Below are 22,531 nucleotides of genomic sequence, written 5' to 3' on the forward strand. Positions count from 1 at the left end.
CATTGATGTGAAAGTAAAAACAACACTGATGGTTTGTTTTAGTGCTGTAGACACAACTCTGCTTGACGAAAAATGAAACTGGTTCAGGTTGGGATTTTATCCCATTAGTTATGAAAAGGATTTAGTTTATGCATTCCTATTGGTAAGTGTCATGTGAATTTCTGCCTCAGTCAAGCTATCTCTGGCTGATGCAAATTTCTGGTTTTCTTTGAAGTCTGAATCTGCTGATATCAATTTCAGACAGTTTGGATTTGTATATGCACTTTTTTGTCTAATGACTGCAAAAAGGAAAATAAGCTCCATCTTCTTTTAATAGAGGTTGTATGTAGCTTTGAGTGAAACTTGAAATTACGGAACTCTAAGATAATTTCAAATGTTCTATCTGAATTCATCTAACTCATAAAAGGCATGGTGGTATGAGCTTTTAGCTGGTGAATTTTTCAGAGTTCGTAGTTTTTAACACATTAAATGAAAAGGAAATTCTGATGTTTCATTATTTTACCCACCAGACTCCAACTGGGACCAATTAAGGGAAATTTGACCATTTCTGATTTATATCTAGTCCCGTCTCTACATTTGACTGTTTTATGCCAGAGACAAGTTCTGAATTTTGCCTACCATTTAAAATACCACTGTTGTTGCATGTGGTAACTGACTTTGTGGTAGTCTGTATCTTTGAATATACCCTGATTAATAATGAAATTGGGGTCTAACTTTTCCCTCTCTTCCATTTTTGAGGTTATAAGAAGTTACTCTCCTCAATAACCACCCCACACACCTCCAAACTCTTATTATTGTCATAAATCATCACATCTTTTAATCATATCGGCAATTGCATTTTTTTTTTTTAATAACGCAATTAATGTTGCCAGCCTTGGGAAACATTTTAATCAATGGCAACCAAACAATATCCTCATTAATATGAGTGCATACCTCCTTGCCCTCTATCTCATCGCTATTTAAACTTTAGTTCTACCACACTCTGAGAAAACAGGCTGGGTTAGGAAATGGAAGACAGATTTTTTTTTTTTCCTCCCTTTTCTTAAAGGGCAAATAGACACACGCACACACACACACACACATAATCCTTCCTACACACTCACAAACATTCAGGCCATCACTCAGCCCAACACTCTCTGGGAGTCTGAAGTAGACTTTTAATCTGAAGATGGAGAATGCGGGCTAAGTGTGGATGGGTGCAGACCTCCAGTGCGCCAGAGATGGATCTGTTGTGCGTTGGGCCGAACACATCCTCCACGCCATTCATCATTCCAGATGCAAGTTCCAAATAATTACTGGTCTCACTTGCAGCCATTTTAATAGGGTAATAGATATTTCGGAGGCATGCTCCTTCGCTATCTGTCCGCTTGCCTTCTCTGCGTTTTCAGTGTGTGAAAGCGGCATAATCGGATTTCAAACATGATTAGTGGAAGCTCTGTGACATCTCCCCAGATGTTAGAGGAGGGGGAGTGTGGGACGTGACTCATGTTATAAGGTGAAAAAGTGGTAATTAATTTCCGTGTTTGCACAAGGCGCTTCGTTGGAGTTTGGAATACTTGACTACCTAACAAGCTGTCAGTGTTCAGATATTAAGACGATGCAGAGGAAGGTTGCTCAGAGGGAGCGACAGTTTGTCAATGTTAATGGATATGATGTTGTTTTTCAGACTTTATGTATTGACTTTGTTTTTTAATGTTAATAGATGGTGTTCTTTTTCAGACTTTATACATTCACTTTGTTGTTTTTGTTTTCTGTCCCATCTTATTCAATTCAAGGGTATTAAAACTTTTTTGTTGTTGTTGTTGTTCTGGCAGTCTTAGTCCCTGGAGCAGCATAGGCAATTTGAGCTATGTGCGTGCATAGTGTCTGGCTTTCAGGTACCACCCTCCTTTGTTTCAAATCTTTTTCATTACTGCTGAGGGAGGATGGCAGATCCATTATGGAAGCTGGTATATCTGTGTGGGTGTGTTTTATCAGCACATAAGAAGAGATCTGCCATTTAAAACAGTCCAGTGTGAGGCTACAGAAGCAATTTCAATGCATACCCTCACATATGTGCTGTTTTGAATTTAAGACTTCAAAGAAAACCAGAACAGATGGTCTTGTTTGATTAAATGAGGATTAATAACTACCAAATAACTCTTAAAACAAGCCTGTTTGTTGCCAAGATGCTTTACTTTGTAGAGTCCTCTACAAAGTAATGTCCTTAATCAACTTCTTACTTTTTGTTCTGCTTCTAACTTTATTTAAACGCCTCACTGATTGTGAAAGTGGTTGACTTTCTCTAATAACACTGAAAGGTGTGTTCACTGCTCTTCAAAAGGAGTACAGGATGTGTGAGTTTGTATGTGGAAAGTTGAGTTGAAAACCTGAAAACCTATTCCATTTTCCAACTGATTCCTTGTTCCATTAATTTTCTTTCGCCAGCTTTTGCTCAGATCTAAAGCGTAAAAATTACTGTTCGTTGTGATTGGAACATGAATGTGTATATCTTATAATGTTTTATCAGACCACAAATGTCATATTGGTATTAGAAGTGGCATTAGTCACTGGATTACCAAAGTCTTTAGTAATTCCTTGGTCAGCTGTGAAAATGTTGTTGAACTATTTTTGTCTGTTGCCACAACCCACAGATCGGCACTCCCAGCCTCATAGCTATTCCTCCTGGCTGTTTAAAATGTCTGTACTCACACTCCACTGCATATGTATGATCACTAAATCATTTCCTTTTGACAGGTCCAGGAACTCGCTGTCCCTCCAGTCATGTCCAAAAATTTCGAGGAAATAGTTTTTCCACCACAAAATGCGGACAGCACTCTGAAACGCATAAAGAGAGACTGGGTCATCCCTCCAATCAATGTTCCTGAGAACTCCAGAGGCCCATTCCCGCAGGAGCTTGTCCGGGTAATGTATTTGACTCGACCAGATGCATGCACACAGACGCCAGTCTCTCAGCTGTAATTTTTTGATAAGTCAACTTTGCAGGTTGCATAGACTCCTGCAAAGAAAGATGACAAACTTTCTGAAGTTTGTCATCTTTTTGATTGTATCATCTTTTCGTGCACAGAGGAGTCTGCACTGGTGAAGTATTGCATTATTTAGAAGCATTTATAATCTGAAGAGCTCAAAATGATAATTATTGTTGGCTGACTGTTGTGATCCTGAAGTCCTCTTTTCCACATCTCAAGGACAGGTTCAGCCGAATTTCTTATCAACCATTCAGTCCTCTGTTAGCTGTTGCACAAACAACTCTGACAGCTTAGGAGTGGAGTCCTTTTTCTAGCAGTGTACTTTGTACACAGTGCAAAAATCCTGAGATTGCCATATGTAAGTTTTTATTTTTAATCCGGCTGTATGTGAAGGAGGTTTCTGGGCTGGAGTTGCTGATAACAGCAGGAGGAAAGGGTTTGCTCAGCTTGGCTCAAGAGGCACACAAGGTCTCAGCTTACATGGAAAACAGGGTAGAAAGTCCAATTATGACAGAACTTCAATACTATGTAGGAACTCATTAGAGAAATAAAAAATATGAATTTCTTTTATTGTCCCAAAGTGGGAATTGTCTGATGGAAGAACAGCAAAGTGACAGCTGTGTAGAATAATTGTAAAAAAAAAAAATACAATTGCTTTTTTAAATGTGTATTTGTGCATTAAAAAAAAGACTATTTACAGTATCCATTTGAAAAATAAAAATGTGCAAATACCAGCAGGGATGCAAACACTTCAGTTTTTTTTTTTTTGGGAGCGGTGAACTATATTTTTGTTAGTCCAACAGCTGCTGGGAACAAGGATCTCCAGTAACGCTCTCTTGTGCACCTAGGATTCAGCAGTCCGTTATTGGAAGAACTCTCCAGTTCATGCATGTTTGTTCTCAAACAGCAATTAGCTTTAAACTGACCTAGTATGGAAACTATTTCTCTAAAAGGGATTTTATTTGGGATTTAATGCAATGTTAACAAGGGTTCTAATGCGTCCCAGATAATTCTGTACTTATCAGTTTCCAGGTCTGAGTAAGACTGGGGGCGAGAAAAAAAGTGTACAAACATATCTCAGCTTTAGAGTAATTTTTTTTTCTTCTTTTTTTTCAAACTTGACACAATTTGTTGATGCTCAATAAATGCAGCTGATTTTGATTTATATTGAAATACCATGGTTCATCTAGATTTGCTACATCACAACTATTTGACCCATTTTAATGTATTTTTTTATTCGCTGGCAAAATTCATTCACACACAAAAAACAAAAACAAAAAAAAAAAACAGATGAATACTATTTCTCAAGGTTTTTATTGTGCTTTATGCTATTCAGCGTGGGGTGAATAAGGACGAACCTGGGATTTTAAAATGGGTCTGGTTCAAACAAACAAATCGCTAAAACAGTTGTTACCCTAAAGGTTGTTGGCAAAAGGCGCTTTTCCACTGGCACGTTGTGCACTAACTGGTTGGTGTGCTTTTTAGTTTCACCCCAGGTAGCGAGCTTTTCCATTATAATGTCTGTTCCTCATTATTGTGGGCGGGACATGAGCAGTAGCAGCGTCAGCAGTTGAGAACCTCGAGGTTGTGGTTCTGATGAACTCGAATAAAACCAGATACTTCATTTTGTCTTAGAAATTTATCACTGGCTCAAGCATAATGATAAAGACAGCAGATTATTTTGCTACACATATAAATACAATCACATTCTCGTACTTATTTTTTATTTTTTTTTTAAATGTGCAACATTTTGGATCTACGCAATCCAGTCAAAAGATGTAAACCAGTCACCAGAACTGAATTTTTTTTAAAATCCAAATGAAAAATAAAATTAACATCACAAGCTAATATTATGTAGTTCCAGTGTTTCACGTTGTTGGTGGAAAAGCTACCCACTGCTGCACCGTTTCTCTCTCCTTCATTACTGTCCGTTCTTCGAAGCAAAGTGCTATTAGCAGCGCTGCTACATCATGGTCATTCTGCTACAAAACTTACCACATGCGTTCCTGCTGCTGCTCCTTATTAAACTCATAATTACTCCTCCGTGCTGATCAGCTCTCTGTTGGCAGACGGCATGGCCCCGGTTCACAGCTAAACTCTAAATGCTGTTTGCAGTTTTCAGTGACGTAAAACACGAGCCAATCAGTAAATGTGGTCAGCTGTCAATCATATCGTTTCGATGCTGAAAATCCAAGAACAGCCAGGCAGGATTTGCTAATGGAAAATGAACCTGACCGGGGCGGACCGGGACCGAACCGGTTTGAGGTGGTCTAGTGAAAAAGTGCTTAAACTATGCTTTAAAAGTATTTGGTGTGGGATACTATGTTAGTTTTAATTATTTTTTTTTTGTTTTTGTTTGCTTTTAAAAAGAACAAAATGTGTTAAACGTGTCAGTTGAAAGTTGAGCTGCTCTGAAACGTCAAGAATGTAATTAAAGAAACTGAGATTGGAAAAGTTTGTAATTTGGAAATGTAAAATGTCACAACAGTATGTTGAAGAGTTTGAATGCATGTCGAATGGTTCTCAAGTAATGAATCTCAAACTGTGTCCTTGTGCCAACAGATTCGCTCAGATCATGATAAAAACCGGTCCCTAAGATACAGTGTGACGGGTCCAGGTGCTGACCAGCCCCCAACTGGAATCTTTACCATCGATCCCATTTCTGGAGAGCTATCTGTCAACAAGCCACTTGATCGAGAACACATCCCTAGCTTTCATGTAAGTAAGACAAGGCAATAAAAAAAAAAAGCATCTTGGAGACTTTCAATGTGATTTACCAATGTTTTTTTGCAGACTGCTTTATCAAGAGAAATGTGAGCTCTCTTTCTTTGTCTTTCTTGCTCTCTCTCCTTAGCATGCTGTACATTCCAGCCAGTTGGCATGTGCTCAAGGGTCATGTGTAGCCTAAACAATCTCCTCAGACTCAATAAAAACCAGATTCTCTCAGGAAAATCTTTCTTATCCGTCTGAGAATTTGAAGGATTTTGAAGTGGGGGGAAAAAAGAAACGTTAGTCAGATACTTGAACATGACCTGTAATTCCCAAGCTGCTTTTTTTTTTTATTGGGATTTTTTTTTTCCATGTTGTCAGAATGTTCAAAAATTGCCCTTCAGGACAAAGTGGTGGACATGAGTCTTGGTTGTGATCTATAGTTGCTGGCATGTTCATCCATCTTGCAGTAAACTGGTGTATTGAATTTTCATGTTTTTCATTACATTATTCACGACTAGCTTATGAGAAAGTGTATAATTTAGTGAGGTTTGGCTTTATACTACAGGGGTTTTCATGGTCGGCCAAAACCTGTTACAGATTACCTTCAAGACATTAAAGATGGATACATGTAGGTGTAATAACTCTGTATTTAATTGCCAAAATCTAAAAACAGCAACTTAAAATGACAACTACATTTATGGCTTAAGTCATATGGCAAGGTAAAAAATCCGAGGGGCTTACACAGCTCAAGCAGTTGTATTTAGATTATACTTTGTAATTCGTGTGGATGTAAAATTTAAAGGTTTAAAATCTCTTGAGCTTAAATACGACACATTGCTGTGAAATGTTAGTGTTTCCACTGCTCTCCAAGTGGAAACCAGGATATATGAATGCTGCACACAAAATGGGTCACATGACAGAATGGGAGCTGCAGCACCTAATTCAGTCTTTTTTACTGTAAATTGTTCTGAAAGGAATTGTTTGGGAAAACCTGTTTTATCAACAATATTACGTTAATCTGCACATCCTGAATTACAACTTTGCAAGCTGTGCACAGTAAAATTGTGTAGGTTTTAAAAAGGTTGGGTGTGAAGAACACAGCAGGTGACACCTAAATAAGAGATTACAACACAACAGGATTTGCGTGTTAAGATTCAAATACTTGTATTGTTTTTGTTTAGCAATATATAATGTAGTTTTTTTTTTGTTTGTTTTTGTTTTCTCCCAATCAGTAGATTTACACCTGGAAAATGCTTGTTTAAACTATTCTACAATCCATATGTTTTTTTTGTGTTTTTTTTTTATTCTCCTTCAGCTGAGAGCTCATGCAGTAGACCTGAATGGCAACCAGGTGGAAAACCCCATAGATATTGTGATCAACGTAATTGACATGAATGACAACCGACCAGAGTTCACTCACCAAATCTGGAATGGAACGGTTCCAGAGGGCTCCAAACCAGGTGAGGCTTTTGCACATCTTCCCCCCTCCATGCATGTGCCTCCAGCTCTAATGTTGCTGTAGTATTATCAGAGCAGCTATTATTCATTTGGTACTTTAAAGTTTGAAAGATGAACACTGGGATTTTTTTGACAATTAATACATTAGAAGGTCACATGGGAAAAAAAAAAAAATATATATATATGTATATATGTGTGTGTGTGTGTGTGTGTATATATATATATATATATATATATAATTTTTTTTTTTTTTTTTTTTCTGTCTCAAAGGAACATTTGTTATGACTGTGACATCTATCGACAAAGACGACCCCAAAACAGCAAATGGCATGCTTCGATACAAGATCTTGTCTCAGAATCCAGAGAGTCCGTCTTCAAATATGTTCACCATCAACAATAAAACTGGAGGCATCATTACAGTGGCCGCAGGCCTGGACAGAGAGGTATTTAACTTTTTCTTTTTTTTTTTTTTTGCTAAATCATTTAATGATAAAATCCATATCTTTTATATTGCTCACAGTGATCATGGATAGTATTTTCTCCAATTGCTTCTCGCTCTTTATCACTGAAACGTGTGCATATGTCTGCATGAAAGGGCTGCATTTTTAAACAAGCTGTTAGAGTTTAGCTGTTAATATTCAAACTGCCTAGGAACTAATGAGCCACAGCAAATTTTGCTTATTACCACCGAAATGAGAAGTAGAAGTTGGCTTGGCTGTTTCACACTTATTACTCTTACAAGGAGGCACTATGCATCACTAAGCAACTAACAGTTTTTCTATCCACCTATCTTGTTTTACTTGTATCTATTTTTTTCTCTTCCCAGAAAAACATTTTATTCTTGCATTTTATTCTCTCCATTACCCCTGTTGCAAAGGTTGCTGCTCTCTCTATAAATTGGAATTGCACGCCTGTTTGAGGAAAATAAATAAAATGATGTATACAGCTGGAGCTTGGTAGCCGCAGCCTTGTGAGGGCAATCTGGCTGAGGTGGCTTCTCAATCACTCCCACCCTGGGGCCACCGTTTTATGTCCGCAAGTCGCCACCATGAAAGTAATTTGCCTGGCTCTCATTACCTAGCAACTGGTCCATCACCTGAGTGGTTTTTAATGTGAAGAGAGTCATTTGTCCCCTTTACGGTACTGTTCATTGTGCGTCTCACGCGCACGCACACAAACGCTCATTAGCCCCAGAGGATGAAGTCAAATTCGTGCGAAAAACTTGTCATTTATCATCATAATTAAGATGTTGGACGAGTCACATTTGCTTCATCTTTGTAGAAATAATTTAACACGGTGCGAATGTACATTGCTAGTACTATCTTATTAAGGATAGTTGTGAGGTAGAATAAAACATAGTGCAGTAATATGGAAATTATGTCTTTGTAAAGTTATAAATACAGTTTAATTTGAAATCGTTTTGTGCCAACTGTCCAATTATCTCCTTATTTCTCCTTTTCCTGCTTTTCTAGAAAGTGCCTCAGTATACTTTGATCATCCAGGCAACTGACATGGAGGGTAACCCCATGTATGGCCTGTCCAACACAGCCACTGCTGTCATCAGAGTCACTGACATCAATGACAATCCGCCAGAGTTTACTGCTGAGACGGTAAGAAACAAGCTCTTATCTGAGATTCCACTAGAATAGACTTAAGGTCCCCCGTTTCATCCGAGCGTTGGGTGAATGCACTCAGCCGTCAGTTCTGCTCACTTACCTGGTTTTGCTTGCCTTGCACTTCTGCAACCATACACATACGCAAGTCGCCAGCCATGTGTAAAGTGTTATATCCTACTCCAAATGTTGACACGTACAACTACGGGGATGTCTGCCTCAGTGAAAGAGGCACTTACCGGGCTCGCAAATCACAGAAATTTGTAATGCTGCTGTTATGCTATCAGGGAAGCACAGGGAATGAGAACACCGTGACCGGATGATAAGTTACCTTAGATGTCTGTTTACCCTTGATTGGTCCTGCTGTACTTCGTGAGCCAGGGCACAGCATAGTATCGCTAACAGCTCTCTCTCTCCTTTACATTTATGGTTTATTCATGCAGTTTTTTGGGGAGGTGCCCGAGAATGCCGTGAATGTTATAGTGGCCAACCTGACAGTGACTGACAAGGACCAGCCCAACACACCTGCCTGGAATGCGGTGTATAAAATCACCGGGGGCGACCCCACTGGCAGGTTCTCGGTGCCCACCGATCCAACTACTAATGAGGGTCTGGTAACAGTTGTTAAGGTGAGCGACATCTTCATATTTCTACCCTTTCAGCCTATCGATGCACTGAATATTTTGCTGCAAGAATGTTGATGGTTAAATAATTGCAGTAAAGCATCTTTTCATGCGCGTGTTTTACATATGTGGAGGGATTTGCAGTTAATGCTAAAAGTGTCCCTACCCCTGACAGGTTTTAATTTAAAATGAATTTAATTGAACCCAGAAGTTATGTCTTATGGTTGGACATTAAGACATGCTTGAATTGTAAAAATATGAATATAAATTGAGAAAAAAAAAAAGTGTTTTACGCATGTCATGTCAAATTATTCATAATCGGTGGAGAAATCTCTGACGTTATAGGAACGTAACGTCAGAGATTATACTGCTAATCACCTTTTTGCATGTTTCCACTGGTATTTTGAGGATTTCTGTTTAGAAATAGGTTCCGTATCTTTGTTGTCAAAATATCTCCTTGCCAATACCCTAATGTATAGCTCCCTCTACAGATTCCCCATAAGATTCAAGTCAAAACTTCGGCTAGGTCCCTCCAAAACATTGTGCAATTGGAAGAAACATGCTGGTATAATTAAAATATATATATATTTTGTGTAAATCTGATCTCTATAAGGGTATGATTAGTTTTGGACTTACCTGTAAATACATAAAATCCAGCTCTTAATGGTTTATCCTTGTTTTTCATTTAAATGTTTCAGTCAGCTCTAAGTGGCAATTTCAAGGCAAAGAAAGAATTAAAACGTTACAGTTTTAAAGCCTTAAACATGCATCATGTAAAGCACTTTGAAGGTCGGGTCACGTATCAAGCTGACATGGTTGAACTCGTATCAGCTTTGTTTCTTTGAACTAATTATAACAGGATATAGCATCTGTTTTCACATTTCTTGGCTGTCCTAATATTTTTCAGGCTTGATGAAAATGTTCTTTTGTAGGTCCCCCTCTGTACTTCATATCACACAAACGCAACTCTAATGTGATAACTTTTCTCTAAAGTCCAAGTCTTTATTCTCCTCCTCACTGTTTTCCAGCCCATTGACTATGAAATCAGCAGAATGTATGTGCTGACAGTGGAAGCGAGAAATGAGGTTTCCCTGGCCAGAGGCATTCACCCTCCCAAGCAGTCCACTGCCACCGTCTCCATCAGAGTAACGGATGTCAATGAGAGTCCTTACTTTGATCCCAACCCCAAGCTGATCAGGCTGGAAGAGGGAATGTTGCCCGAGTCGACGCTGACCATGTTCACTGCACAAGATCCAGATCGATACATGCAGCAAACCATTAGGTAGGCAGTATGCGGATAAAATAAAGCCTGCACTGTTAAAATGTCATTAAAAGCCTCCACAGACGTTGAATTCCAAAAAAATAAATAAATAAAAATCAGCTTTAAATGCTTAAGACTACCCATTATATTATTAACAGGGTTTCTCAAACTGTTCTTGTGTTTGGGCTTCGGTATAATTCAGGAGCTAAATTGACTTAAATGCTGTCTCTGCTTTAACCAACTTTGCACCATTTATGATAAATTAATATTTTCTTCTGAGAAAAGGAGGCTTTAGAAAGTAAATCTAGTTCTTTCTCCTAATTCAACCTTAAAAAATACAACTACTCTTTTGTTCTGTACTAAGCATTAATCAGTTATGCAATTAAAATGGAATTAATATTGGGCCTTTTCTGGCTTATGTTGGAATCCTATTTTTTTTCTTATAAAATCTGCTGTGCAATTAAAGTTCTGTCTTTTTCTAAGCTTTTTTTATGCTAAGCAGTTGAGTTAAATTAAAGTCTCAGCCTTTAATTGATGTAGAGCTGGAAGTTCATTGGTGGAAAACAAGCTTATTACATATTGCATATATTTTTTTAGATTGATTACAATTCTCTTTCTCAGTTAAAACTCTTAATTCAATTAGTCAAGTTTTTTTTTTTTTAAAGCATGGTTGGATGTACTGAAATGATTTAATAATTTCTCCATTAGAAATATGGCTTCATGTGTCACTGTGTAATGTGTCGGCTCTGAGCGAGCTTGACATTGAGCTGACATCATTTTCTAATGTTGTTACAGTGAAATTGGTTGAAATCTGCACAAAGTTGTTATATCATGTATTTAATGATTTTTGTCCCAATTTTAAAATGAGATGCAGTGTTAAGACCACTTTATTTTTGTGATAGCAAAGAATAATGATTTGTAAAAAAAAAAAAAAAAAAAAAAGTCTGTTTATGTAGGAAGCAGACCATATGTGTGCCTTCATATGGTCTTCTGAAGCAAAGTTAGTTTATATGATTAAAATAAATTGACATTTTTAATTTTTTAAGTAAAAAATAGAAAAAAAATAGGAAATACATTTTCAGCTATTGTAGAGTACATAAAATGCTTTTCATATCATCCGATTTTCTGCCCAACATTTATTTACTCCTAATGTATATTTTTGATTTGTGCAATATGTTTACTTTGCTTAGTTTCTTTGTCTAAGTCATTCCACAAAGTCATTCCCCAAATTGATGTGCATATGCTTTAAATTGCATTTCCCTCTCATTTCATACCTACCGTATCTATTTTTAAATAATTTTGAACATCGCTCGGGGAAAAATATTGTTTCTTGCTTTGAAGATCACTGTATGGTTTAAAATAGTACTAGATCTATATATTTGATAAGTTGTAATTTGGAAAAGAAAAAAAAAATAGTAGATTTGTGTTCTTGGCACCGGATGTCATGTTTTACTCTTTGCTTGCAAATGTTATAGTATTGGTCATATTATATATATATATATATATATATATATATATATATATATTCCTTACTATAGGCTAGAACACCATAATCGAAATATGTGTCAGTAACAGTGTTTAGTATTTTGTGTTTAAATTTTTTTGTGATTCTGGTTAAAAGGACACTGGACAGCCAGCTTGTCTTGTTCTTCAATAAGCCTTTTCTTTTTTTGCAATTGTTTATAACTTCTCACCTCAAGTTTTTCTTTTTCTTTTTTCAGCTTAAAAGTAGTCCACCGGAAATTAAGTTTTTCTTGCAATGAGAAAAAAGCTTGTTTTGTTTGGGTGCTGCAAGTTGCTGGAAGACTTGATGCAAAATATGTCTGAAGTATTTTGCTTAAGAAAAACATTTGAACTGTTTTAACATTCTACAAGAGAAATTGTGCAACCTGCATCTCTACAACACTAAGAGATGAGAGCTGATGGCTAAACTGAAATGAAACATCTGTGTATTTTCCTGTTCTTGCTTCAGATATTCCAAGCTCTCAGATCTGGCCAACTGGCTGAGGATTGACCCCGGCACTGGTCGGATTTCAACAATTGCCATTTTGGACAGAGAGTCGCCCTATGTGAAGAACAGTTTATACAACGCAACATTCCTGGCCACAGACAACGGTATGTAAGCATTCAAGTGCTTCTGCAGTTGCCAAAAATACCTTGTTGAGCTTATGTGATGCACAGGTTTTATGGTCTGGATGTTTTACTCAGACTGTTACACAAGCACCTTTTTTTAAGGCCATTACTGCCAGTGTGTTCAAGGGAAGCTAATGCCTCCTTTTTTCAGACAGAAGCCCAGTGGATGTCTAATGTAGCCCAGCTCTCAAGGGTCAGTCTTCCACCCAGCATTCCTTTGACTGCTTTTTGTAATGCTTTTCACCTGGAGCAGCTGCCTTGTTTACAAGCCCCAAAGATGTTCTCCAAGCTTGAAGCACTATCATGAACGTGGCACTTGGCGTATCAGCAGCACTGACCGCTTTAGCTGGAGGTTAATATGTTAGCAATCCCCAGAATCATCCACCATGTGGATGTTTTCACCTTCTATTTGCACTGGCAGGATTTACCTCTGTTCAGGTTTACCCTGTTCTATGGGGCATAGCTTAGGCCAATAGGCTTAAAAACTCTACCAATAAAGAGGTTTCTCAGCATTAATGGGTCAGGATTGGATGACTAGCTCCTTTGAGCGTGGCCTGAATGGCAAAAAAGCCTCTTAGCTGGGTGAATACATAGAGGAGCCTGAGAGGAGCGACAGTGGGCTCTGTTTGAATGCTTTAGTATTCCTATCCGAGTCCTTCGTCAGGAAGACGTTCTTCAGGAACACAAACACACACAGCAAACGTTCTGATATCCACCTCTGTCTCTGCACCTCCTCACTTGAGATTAAACTCTGAGATGTTTGTATGGGGCTATGGGAGTAAACTGTGCTTTAATGTGCCAATGAAGAAACCCTATACTTTAGTTTTCTTTGCTGATAACGAGAGGTGCCAGTTTGTTTACAAATATATCTGAAAATGGGGAAAGTTTTAGGTATTTTTTCAGAAATCCTTCCCGTATTTGATTAAAGATGTGTTTGTCCATCCAGGCAAACCCCCAGCAAGCGGCACAGGGACCCTTCAGATCTACTTGGTGGATATCAACGACAATGCGCCAAAGGTGTACCCCCATGAAGCAGAGATATGTGAAAAGCCCGAGCCAAACGCCATTAACATCACTGCGCTGGATGGAGACCTGAACCCCAATGCGGGCCCTTTCGCCTTCGAGTTGCCTCACAGGCCCCAGGACGTCAAGAGGAACTGGACCCTAACGAGACTCAACGGTGAGATACGGAACCATTTCAAATCCTGGCCAGATTCATATAGGGGCCATTCATGCTAGTTTAAACCCCCCTGGGATAATGAGATTAAATTAATCTTCAAATTGCAATTCCCAGAATGTCAGACATGATGAGTCAGCTTTTTTTTTTTTTTTTTTTTTTTCATTTGCTCTTTGAAGTCGTTACAATAAAGCAGAAAAGAATGTGGTGTTTTTCTTCTTTTTTTTCAATAAGTGGCATGTGTGTGTCATAAAAGTTTAAAACAAAAAAACAAGGTTGATCGCTCAGCAGTTTCAGTCTAAAGCTTTAAGATTTTAATCTTCAATTAGCCTGAGCAAAACTTGGGAAACATGTTTAGCCGTTTGTAAAAGCATACCTTGGAGGTGTCAGACCTATTTAGTAATTTATTAATCTTACCAAATAGGCTTTTAATTATTTATGCTAATTTAAAACAAAACCATGAGCAGACAAACTCATTTGTTATGTGTTCAGCTATTAGATAGTGGGAGATGAAACGCAGTGAATAAATCTTAATAGGATAATGGCATTTGGATTATCGCAGCTGGGAATTTAGCCTAAGCAGCATTATCAAAAGGTATTCAGAAGATTTATAAGCTTCAAATCCAAATCCTGACCATGTTTTGGATTAGATATGCTGATGCAACTTCCAGGTAGGAATTTATGCTGCATATTTATGATAAAAGGAGTGTAATCATGGTGTGAACAGCATCTAGACAAACAACTTCTGAGTTTAGGAGTAAATCCCCTGTGAAAAACCTGATCTCCGAAACAAATATATTAGTTTATATTAAAACGCACTGAGCTGCTTAATCTTGGATGTCACCTTTCCAAATGTTTTTCCTTTAAGGATACATTTAGAATCATATAACAGTCTTTTTTTTTTTTTCCTCTTCCTCCTTTTTTAGGTGACTATGCTCAGATGAGCCTGAAGATTGGCTTCCTGGAAAGTGGGATCTATGAGGTCCCCATCATAATCACAGACTCGGGCAACCTGCCCATGTCTAATACCTCCTACCTGCGGATTAAAGTGTGTCAGTGCGACATGAACGGAGACTGCACTGACCAGCAGCACATCATGGCCGCTGGTCTGGGCACGGGAGCCATTATATCCATCCTCCTCTGCATCATCATCCTTCTCAGTGAGTATCCCTGCGTCTTCCTCCCAAACTGCACATCACACCAGCGAACACAGGGATTATGAGGGAAGATATCCACAGTATCTCTAGATTACTGTCGGATTACCAAATAGATGGCCTTGATCAGGCCCACATCCAAGGTCCTGAAATACCAGATCCGATTTTAAATTTTGACAACAATTTGCAAATTGTTTATTTCCTTACTGTAACATGAGACCTCTCTCTGTTGCTTTATCATTCAGTTCTCGTGCTAATGTTTGTGGTGTGGATGAAGCGCCGTGACAAAGAGCGTCAGGCCAAACAGCTGCTCATCGACCCCGAAGACGACGTGAGGGACAATATTCTCAAGTATGACGAAGAAGGTGGTGGAGAAGAGGATCAAGTAAGGACAACTGTTCTATTTTATTCTTAGTCTCTTAGTGGTTGATTCTTAGATCAGTTTTATTCAACTCGGTCGGTAGTAAACAAGAAATAAAATGTATTATTGATACAGAAACATTTGCTGCATGGTCTTGAATCTGTAAGTAAAAAAAATAAAAAAATTTAGCAAGAACTGAATAAAAGTTGAGTCCGCTTATGATGAAACTTATATTAAATTGTTTGATTTATTCGTTTTTTTTCTCTCCATAAAATATATGGCCAAACATGCTGCAGTTATTGATAAAAGCTTGTGATTTCTTTATAAGGACCTTTTCCATATGCATTTTATCTACATAATTCACTTGAAAATTACAGAAAGACACAAACACATATTGTATATAACTTGCATTGAAAAAAATGGAGGTGACAAAATTTATTGGCAATGCTGATAAAGATTTTAAAGGAGTTTAGACTAAATGTATTGTGATAAAAATATTGTATTTTCCAGACTGCACACCTCTACATATTGTTGCATCAGTCAAAAAATGAAGAGGAAATACACATACTTTGATTTTGAAGTTTGCTGCTGGTTTCTGGTGAAATCATTGGGTAAAAATGTTGTCAAAGGGTTAATAGAGAAACACTTTTGACACTCCTCTGAAGGTGGAGTGTCAGAGCAGGAGCTTCTTAAAAGAAATTTGGCACCTTGAAATTGGCTTGTTTAAGTCATTTTTGGTATACATGTCATTTTTGTAACAACTGAAGGCAACACAGTTGCTTGCATAGTGCCATTTTATAGCAATGCCCCTTTAAGATGAAGGTCTGGGACTAAGATGGCCATGGAAGAATGATGATCAGTGTTGATGCGGCTAAAAACTTTGCATAGCTATCTTCCTACCTATTGATGACTTGTTTTCAATTTAGTGGCAGAGTCCAGCAGCTCATATAAAATATCATGGCAATTTAATTTATGATGTCATGCACGCTTGACATCATCACTTGTTTGTTACTAAAAAGCTAAATCTAAGTCTTATGTGAGAAAAGCACACACTTCCACTTAAAGTTTTAGTACAACTAAGCTTTTCAGGAGTCGCTCCTAAACAAGACTCAAGATTAACATATATCCATGATAATCCTAATCCTACATTGATTTTAATCTGAAATTGGCATAAGAAAGCTTGTAAGGTTATTTCAGTGTTTTCTTTGAACATACCATTCCAAGCAACGCTTCAAACCGCTATTGAAAAGATAATACAAGGCAAATGTTCTCTTGTTGTTGAAGAGAATGATTCAAGTTCCATCTCTGACACACACGTGCAGTCAGGCTGAATCGGCACGGGAACAAAGAACACCTCTTAGAAACTTTCTGCAAGCACGTTTACATTTACTGTTTCTTTCTTGTAATATTTCTGCTTTATTCTTGCTCCAAGATGCACTTCTGAATCACTCACATCGAAGAACATTTTTCTATTGTACAATACTTCTTTATTGAAAATGGAAGACTTTTTTTTTTTTTTTTTTTCCCTCCTCTCTCAAAGGAAGCTGGGAATCAAAGGCTGGAATCAATAAGGCAAATACATTTTGATCCAATTGGTTCTGGAAGTATTGGAAATGTTTTGTCAACTGGAACAGCTACCCGCTTCACAGCCCTAATGCACACACAAACAATAGAAATGCAGTGCCACAGGCATCAATAATGTCTCATCTCTGTATCCTCCTGTGCTGATCGGACACGCACAGAATTCAATTGTCCTAATAACCCCTTGTTAGCAGAACGGAATCATTTCATAAAAAAAAAAGGCAGGATTTTACCAAATGGGCTATTTTCCTGCTGCTGGCTGAAGTGCTTTGGTGGCTTAGGTATAACAGAAATGTGCGGGAGACCCCAGCCTGACCCATCGCAGTGCCAAATTAGCCTCAGAGACGTGTAATTGGTGAGCTGATGTCATTTAGAGACAGACATCTGCTGGGGTGCAATAATGAAGCCCCGTCTAAGGTAACAATATGACTGGAAAGCCATTACACATCTGCCGGTGATTAGGCAGGAGGGAGAACACCCATTTGTCTATTAACATTCTCGGTCTCACTCATAAAATGCACAAACCTGTGGACCAGAACATGTTGAAAAGGGAAACTGTGGCACATAACACCCCTCAAAGGCAAATGGGTGGGTGCAGCGATTTATTGAGGGAAAACAAGCTTCCCGTTTGGCGGAGAGGGGCCAGGGCGTCAGGAGAAAATGGTCTTGTCTGTGGAATGGGAAGCGGAGTCAGTGTTGGGTAAAAAATGGGTCCGACTTTCCCAGCGATGTAGTCTTTATAATGCCCACCTCTGTTCTCCCTATCTCCCACTGGGGGAGGAAATTGAAGTGTCAGACCATTGGGTGCTCTCACAGAATGTGATTTTAGTTGCCGCTGTCATCGTCCCGGTTTGTACGGCTTTGTATAGACCTCATTTCATCAAAGGCAGACAGGTGATCAGCTTTCGCTCCCAGGAAATGGTAAAAAAGAATAAATAAATAAATAAAAAAAACAGAAATAATTGCAAAATGAGAAGTGGTTGTGCACAGCTTCCCTTTAGAGAAAGGAGAAAGAAAAAGAAAAAAAAAAAACACAGGTGATTCATCTCCTTAAAATGACCTCAGATTGATTTGATTCATATTTACCTTTGATAGGGTTCTGGGAGACATGCTGTGAAAAAGGCAGAGTTTTCTCGCTCCCCCTTTTCTGTTGCAACAAGTGAATCAAATCAAAATCTTCTCTGTAAGTGTTTTCTCCCTTCAAAGAAAAGAAGGCCGTGTCATTACATGTGTAATATTTTAAAAGAAATCGTCCTTACTTTGCTTCAACACAAGATTTGCTTTTCGCAGTCGTCATGACTTGATTCTAATAGCACTGAACCAAAGGAAGTAATTACCTCGTCCACATCCAAATGTTATTACTGAAACTTAAACGAGAAAGGTGGTACTGTGTATTTAAGCTACTTAACCCCAGAATGAAAAGGGGGAGCAGTTTGCCAAAAGACACACTATCTGGTGACCGGCACATATGTTTCCATTTGTCATTCTACGCAAAAAGTGTGCCTTGCTGGATGCTCAAATAACGTATAGTGTATAACACCAAAATCTATTTTACCTAGACATGCAAAAACTTTGAATGGTATTATGATGAAATAGTTTATTTTTTGGTTTTCTTCAGCTTTTGAAGGCATAAGCAGCATTCATGTGTATTTGCGACGTTGGTAAAGTGATGAAATTACTTGGCTGGCAGATTAAACAGGATATGAGTCCACAGTTGTCTGCTGAAAGATAGTCCTTGCAGTTTGTTGTTGTACCGATAATGGTGTCCTTTCAGCCTCTCCATTGTCCTACACGCTCACAGCTGTTTCCTCTCAGGCTTCTTTCTATTGCCAGGCAAACGACAACATATAGCTCTAGTAATTTTGATAAACCTGTAAAAGACAAAAGTATGTTCAAAACATTTGTGAAATGTATTTATTTACTCCCTTAAATATCAGTAAATGAATATTATTGATGCTCTTCACAACAGTACTATCACTATAGTGATATTATTGTTATTTTTGGATATTATTACCCAACACTGGAATAACTTTTTAATGATCTAATTAATTTCATTTCAAAACAATGAACAATTATTCTTACTCTTGGTAAGAATATTACAAGAGTAATATGTATGAATTTATTTTATTTTACATAAATGTAGGCAAAAATACCCATGATATTAAGTAGTTTTGAAGTGGTTATAACTTTTGGTGGATTCGTTCTTTAAAGAGAAATAAAATGGTGTTGGTGGGCTTTTTTTTTTTTTTTTTTCCTCCAGGTTGCTTGCCTACAATGGGTTGGATATCACTCATAGTGTGTTAATTGGACATTTTTCCAAACAGCCAAAGTAGCTTATCTAAAAAACAAGGAAAATGTTTAGCATTGTTCATTCAGCAAAGCTTAGTGCCTATGCGCAGTAACAAGGAATCTGTTGGTCATTACTACGGGTTTCATATATCAGGAGATGGCTTTGGTCACACCAGTTCTTTCTGTGGCCTCTTTTTAGAGGTGCATAAAACAGTAGAAATGGTGGTGCTTGTTGAGGTTTTGATGTCATGGCTGAGCTTTAGCTTTAAACAGTGCATGTTTAATGAATGAATATAAGGCTGTGTTGCAGTAATGTATCAAATTCTACTCTTGGTAGTTCTTAACAAATCCATGACCACCAATTGCTTTGCTTCTCCTCAAATTGTGTTATAATATTACCACTACAAATAGCATCCAAAGTTGGATACATCCAAAATTATTTTGTAAGGTTTATGTTGGATCTGAAAGTCTGACGGCATAGAAGTTGTTTTCCTCTCATAATGATCACTAAGCCTTTTGTATGCACTTAATCTAAGATGACAGCAATCAATATGGCTAATTGCTCATAAATGTTGTATTTTTGGGCACACATTAAAATTAAACTAACAAATGCTAACTTCTTTCTGCAGCTTGCTTTAATTGCATTTCAGTAAACTTCTATTGAAATTAACCTCATGCTGCTATAACAGCCCATAACACTTAACTTGATCCCATTTTTAAATACGTCTCGCCACAAATGATGTTTATGGAATGTTGATGTTTAGATGCTTATGTTTCAGTGTGGTTTATGAGTGCCATGGGCAACCATTTCAGCAGAACAGAATGTTTGAGACGCCACTTCCCCACAGAGAGTTACTATGTCATTATGTCATTTTTGGTTTGGTGGATTGAGCACCGCTGACAACCAGCTTTTTACTGCGGCTTAGACAAATGGATTTCCCAACTTATCTTCACCCATTTTCCTTCCCAATGAAAACTAAATCCCTGGTGTTATTGATTTTGATAACATTTTAAATTATTTTGTAATGAATGCAGATTTGTATGCAACTTGGATATTAGAATTTAGCACCTTCAAATGTACAGTTATGATGTTTACTTCAGTTGCTGTAAAATAGCTTCAGGAAGATGTAGAAGATGGCAGTAATTCAAATTGTTTGGTTTAAATAATGTTACCGTTTCATAGTAATATCTTAAGGACATTGAAAACTGGAATGCAACTATTAAAAACATGATTATGAAATGAAATATTATGACTGGACAGTACTAAAACAAGCTGTAGTTTCTTGAAGTTCTTGTAGTTTCTTGAAGTGTATGTCTACTCAGTTTTCCATCATCATTACATAGACAAATGTTTATGATTGATGTAAGAAATACAATAGAGTTTATTGTTGTGTACAATTTTTGGAATTGCTTTTCCTTGTAGACTTATTGAAGGTCTACTTTTTTTATTACAAACCAGAGCAGTAAGCAGTTTTGTCTTTTTTTTTTTTTTTAAGGAATCAGCACTTCAGTTCAGATGATGATTTCTGAACCACATTCCACATTTAGTGTTGTTAGCAGCTAATGGTCGGTCAGTCACTGTTTCCTTGCAGTCAGCTTGGACTGTGTGAAATTGATCTATCCACACAACCGGGGCAAAGCTGTAACTACTCTCTCTTACTCTGAAATAACTTGAGCTCATGATAATCACTTACTTAATTCACCAGAGGAAGTTACATGCTGACACCAAGTAAATAGAGCTTTGCAATAAAACCAATGTCATATTGTGAGATCGTGTGCCAAAAGATCTCGTCACACCCATAGTAACTGCCTAATTTCTGTCTGCGGGGCATTACTCACCACTCATCAATAGTATTGAGGTTGTTTTTGCAAGCAGGGAATTATAATTTGAACACATTTGACAACAGCCCTACATTAAATGTCACAGAACAATTACATTAATTCTGTTTTTTTTTTTTTTTGTTTTTTATGAGTGAATAAAATGCTGAAGCTATGGTACTTCAGATTTAACATATGTATGCTTCTTATAGAGCACCGTTAATGCTGTGCAGCAAAGGATCAAGTCTAGCTATTAGAAAGTAATGCATGTCTATTGGCCTCTGTGCGACATTCTGAACAGACCCGACATCTATTGGTAGATTAATTGATGTTTGAACTCGAGGACTTTTTAAAAATAGATAACAGGGCATGTTATAACTACTTCTTTAAAAAAAGCAGAATAGAATGAAGAGCAACAAAGACTAACTACATTTTCTTTTACAAGATGATCAGCTCTGTGAGAAACTGTGGGGGCATAAGGGTGTGTGTGAAACAGGATTTTTCCAAATGCCTCTCATATCCATGTGACCACCCTAGTTTTCTCTCAACATGGCAGCTGAAACAAAGGAATGTATTACAAGATGGCGGAGAGGGTATGTCATGTGTTATTTATTCATTGGCGTTTAACCTATGGGGTACAATGGGCTTTTGAAAGAAAGATCATGACATTTCAATCTCTGAGGTCTAGTGTTCGTTCACAAGAAGTGTCCATTTCATGTTCCAGGTTAAAAGAGCAGGGTTTGTTGACATGCAAGACCCCATCTTAACAGAACTATTACATCATCCGATAAGACAACTCACCAAACATTAAAACGTATCCGAGCAGGAATGTGCAGAAGTGCTTAAACTGTACCATTCCTGACTTGTTTGCTATCATACACATTAGGATATGTCGCTACAGGTTCTATCGCAATCTCTCATAAGAGAGAATTGTTTATAAGCTTTACATTCTTATGAAGAGGGTTTGAAGGATGCTGTACCTGCTTATCTACCCAACTGATCGTTCTGAATAAACAGACACCTATTAAAATGCTTCAGGCATAAATCCCAGTTTTATTTTGGCTGTCCGGCTGAGTATATGCTGACCTTTGGCTACAAGTTAAGTAGTCCACAAATCTGCCAAGCTGGTAACACATCCAAGAGACAAACTAAACAGTATTAACAATCACATTTTTTTTATTTTTTTTATAAAGGGAATAGCTTTTCATCCAATAATTTAGTGAACCTCATGTATGAATATAATGATCAATGGTGCATACTTACTTAGCATTGTTTGAGTTTCCTCTGCATAAGGTTTATCGGCACTCATGTTTATTTTAACATCCCTGTTTCCGTTGGGAGTGACTGTGAGAATGTACGTCTGCAACTGAGCAAAGATAATT

At 37.7% G+C, this 22,531-nt stretch overlaps 1 protein-coding gene across 1 annotated transcript in view; it reads left to right on the forward strand.

Moving 5' to 3' along the window:
• cdh2 (cadherin 2, type 1, N-cadherin (neuronal)) overlaps positions 1–22,531 on the forward strand; it is a 78,032-nt gene that overhangs the window by 48,798 nt on the left and 6,703 nt on the right. Inside the window, exons 4-14 of the mRNA XM_014989009.2 lie at positions 2,737–2,904; positions 5,532–5,687; positions 6,997–7,141; positions 7,410–7,582; positions 8,612–8,749; positions 9,196–9,381; positions 10,404–10,657; positions 12,609–12,751; positions 13,716–13,949; positions 14,873–15,106; positions 15,346–15,485. Coding sequence (XP_014844495.2) covers positions 2,737–2,904; positions 5,532–5,687; positions 6,997–7,141; positions 7,410–7,582; positions 8,612–8,749; positions 9,196–9,381; positions 10,404–10,657; positions 12,609–12,751; positions 13,716–13,949; positions 14,873–15,106; positions 15,346–15,485 — 1,971 coding nt within the window. The remainder of the gene's footprint in view (positions 1–2,736; positions 2,905–5,531; positions 5,688–6,996; positions 7,142–7,409; positions 7,583–8,611; positions 8,750–9,195; positions 9,382–10,403; positions 10,658–12,608; positions 12,752–13,715; positions 13,950–14,872; positions 15,107–15,345; positions 15,486–22,531) is intronic.

The sequence above is a fragment of the Poecilia mexicana genome, unplaced genomic scaffold, assembly GCF_051168715.1.
Source record: "Poecilia mexicana isolate PSO_F unplaced genomic scaffold, ASM5116871v1 scaffold_17, whole genome shotgun sequence".
Taxonomy (NCBI): domain Eukaryota; kingdom Metazoa; phylum Chordata; class Actinopteri; order Cyprinodontiformes; family Poeciliidae; genus Poecilia; species Poecilia mexicana.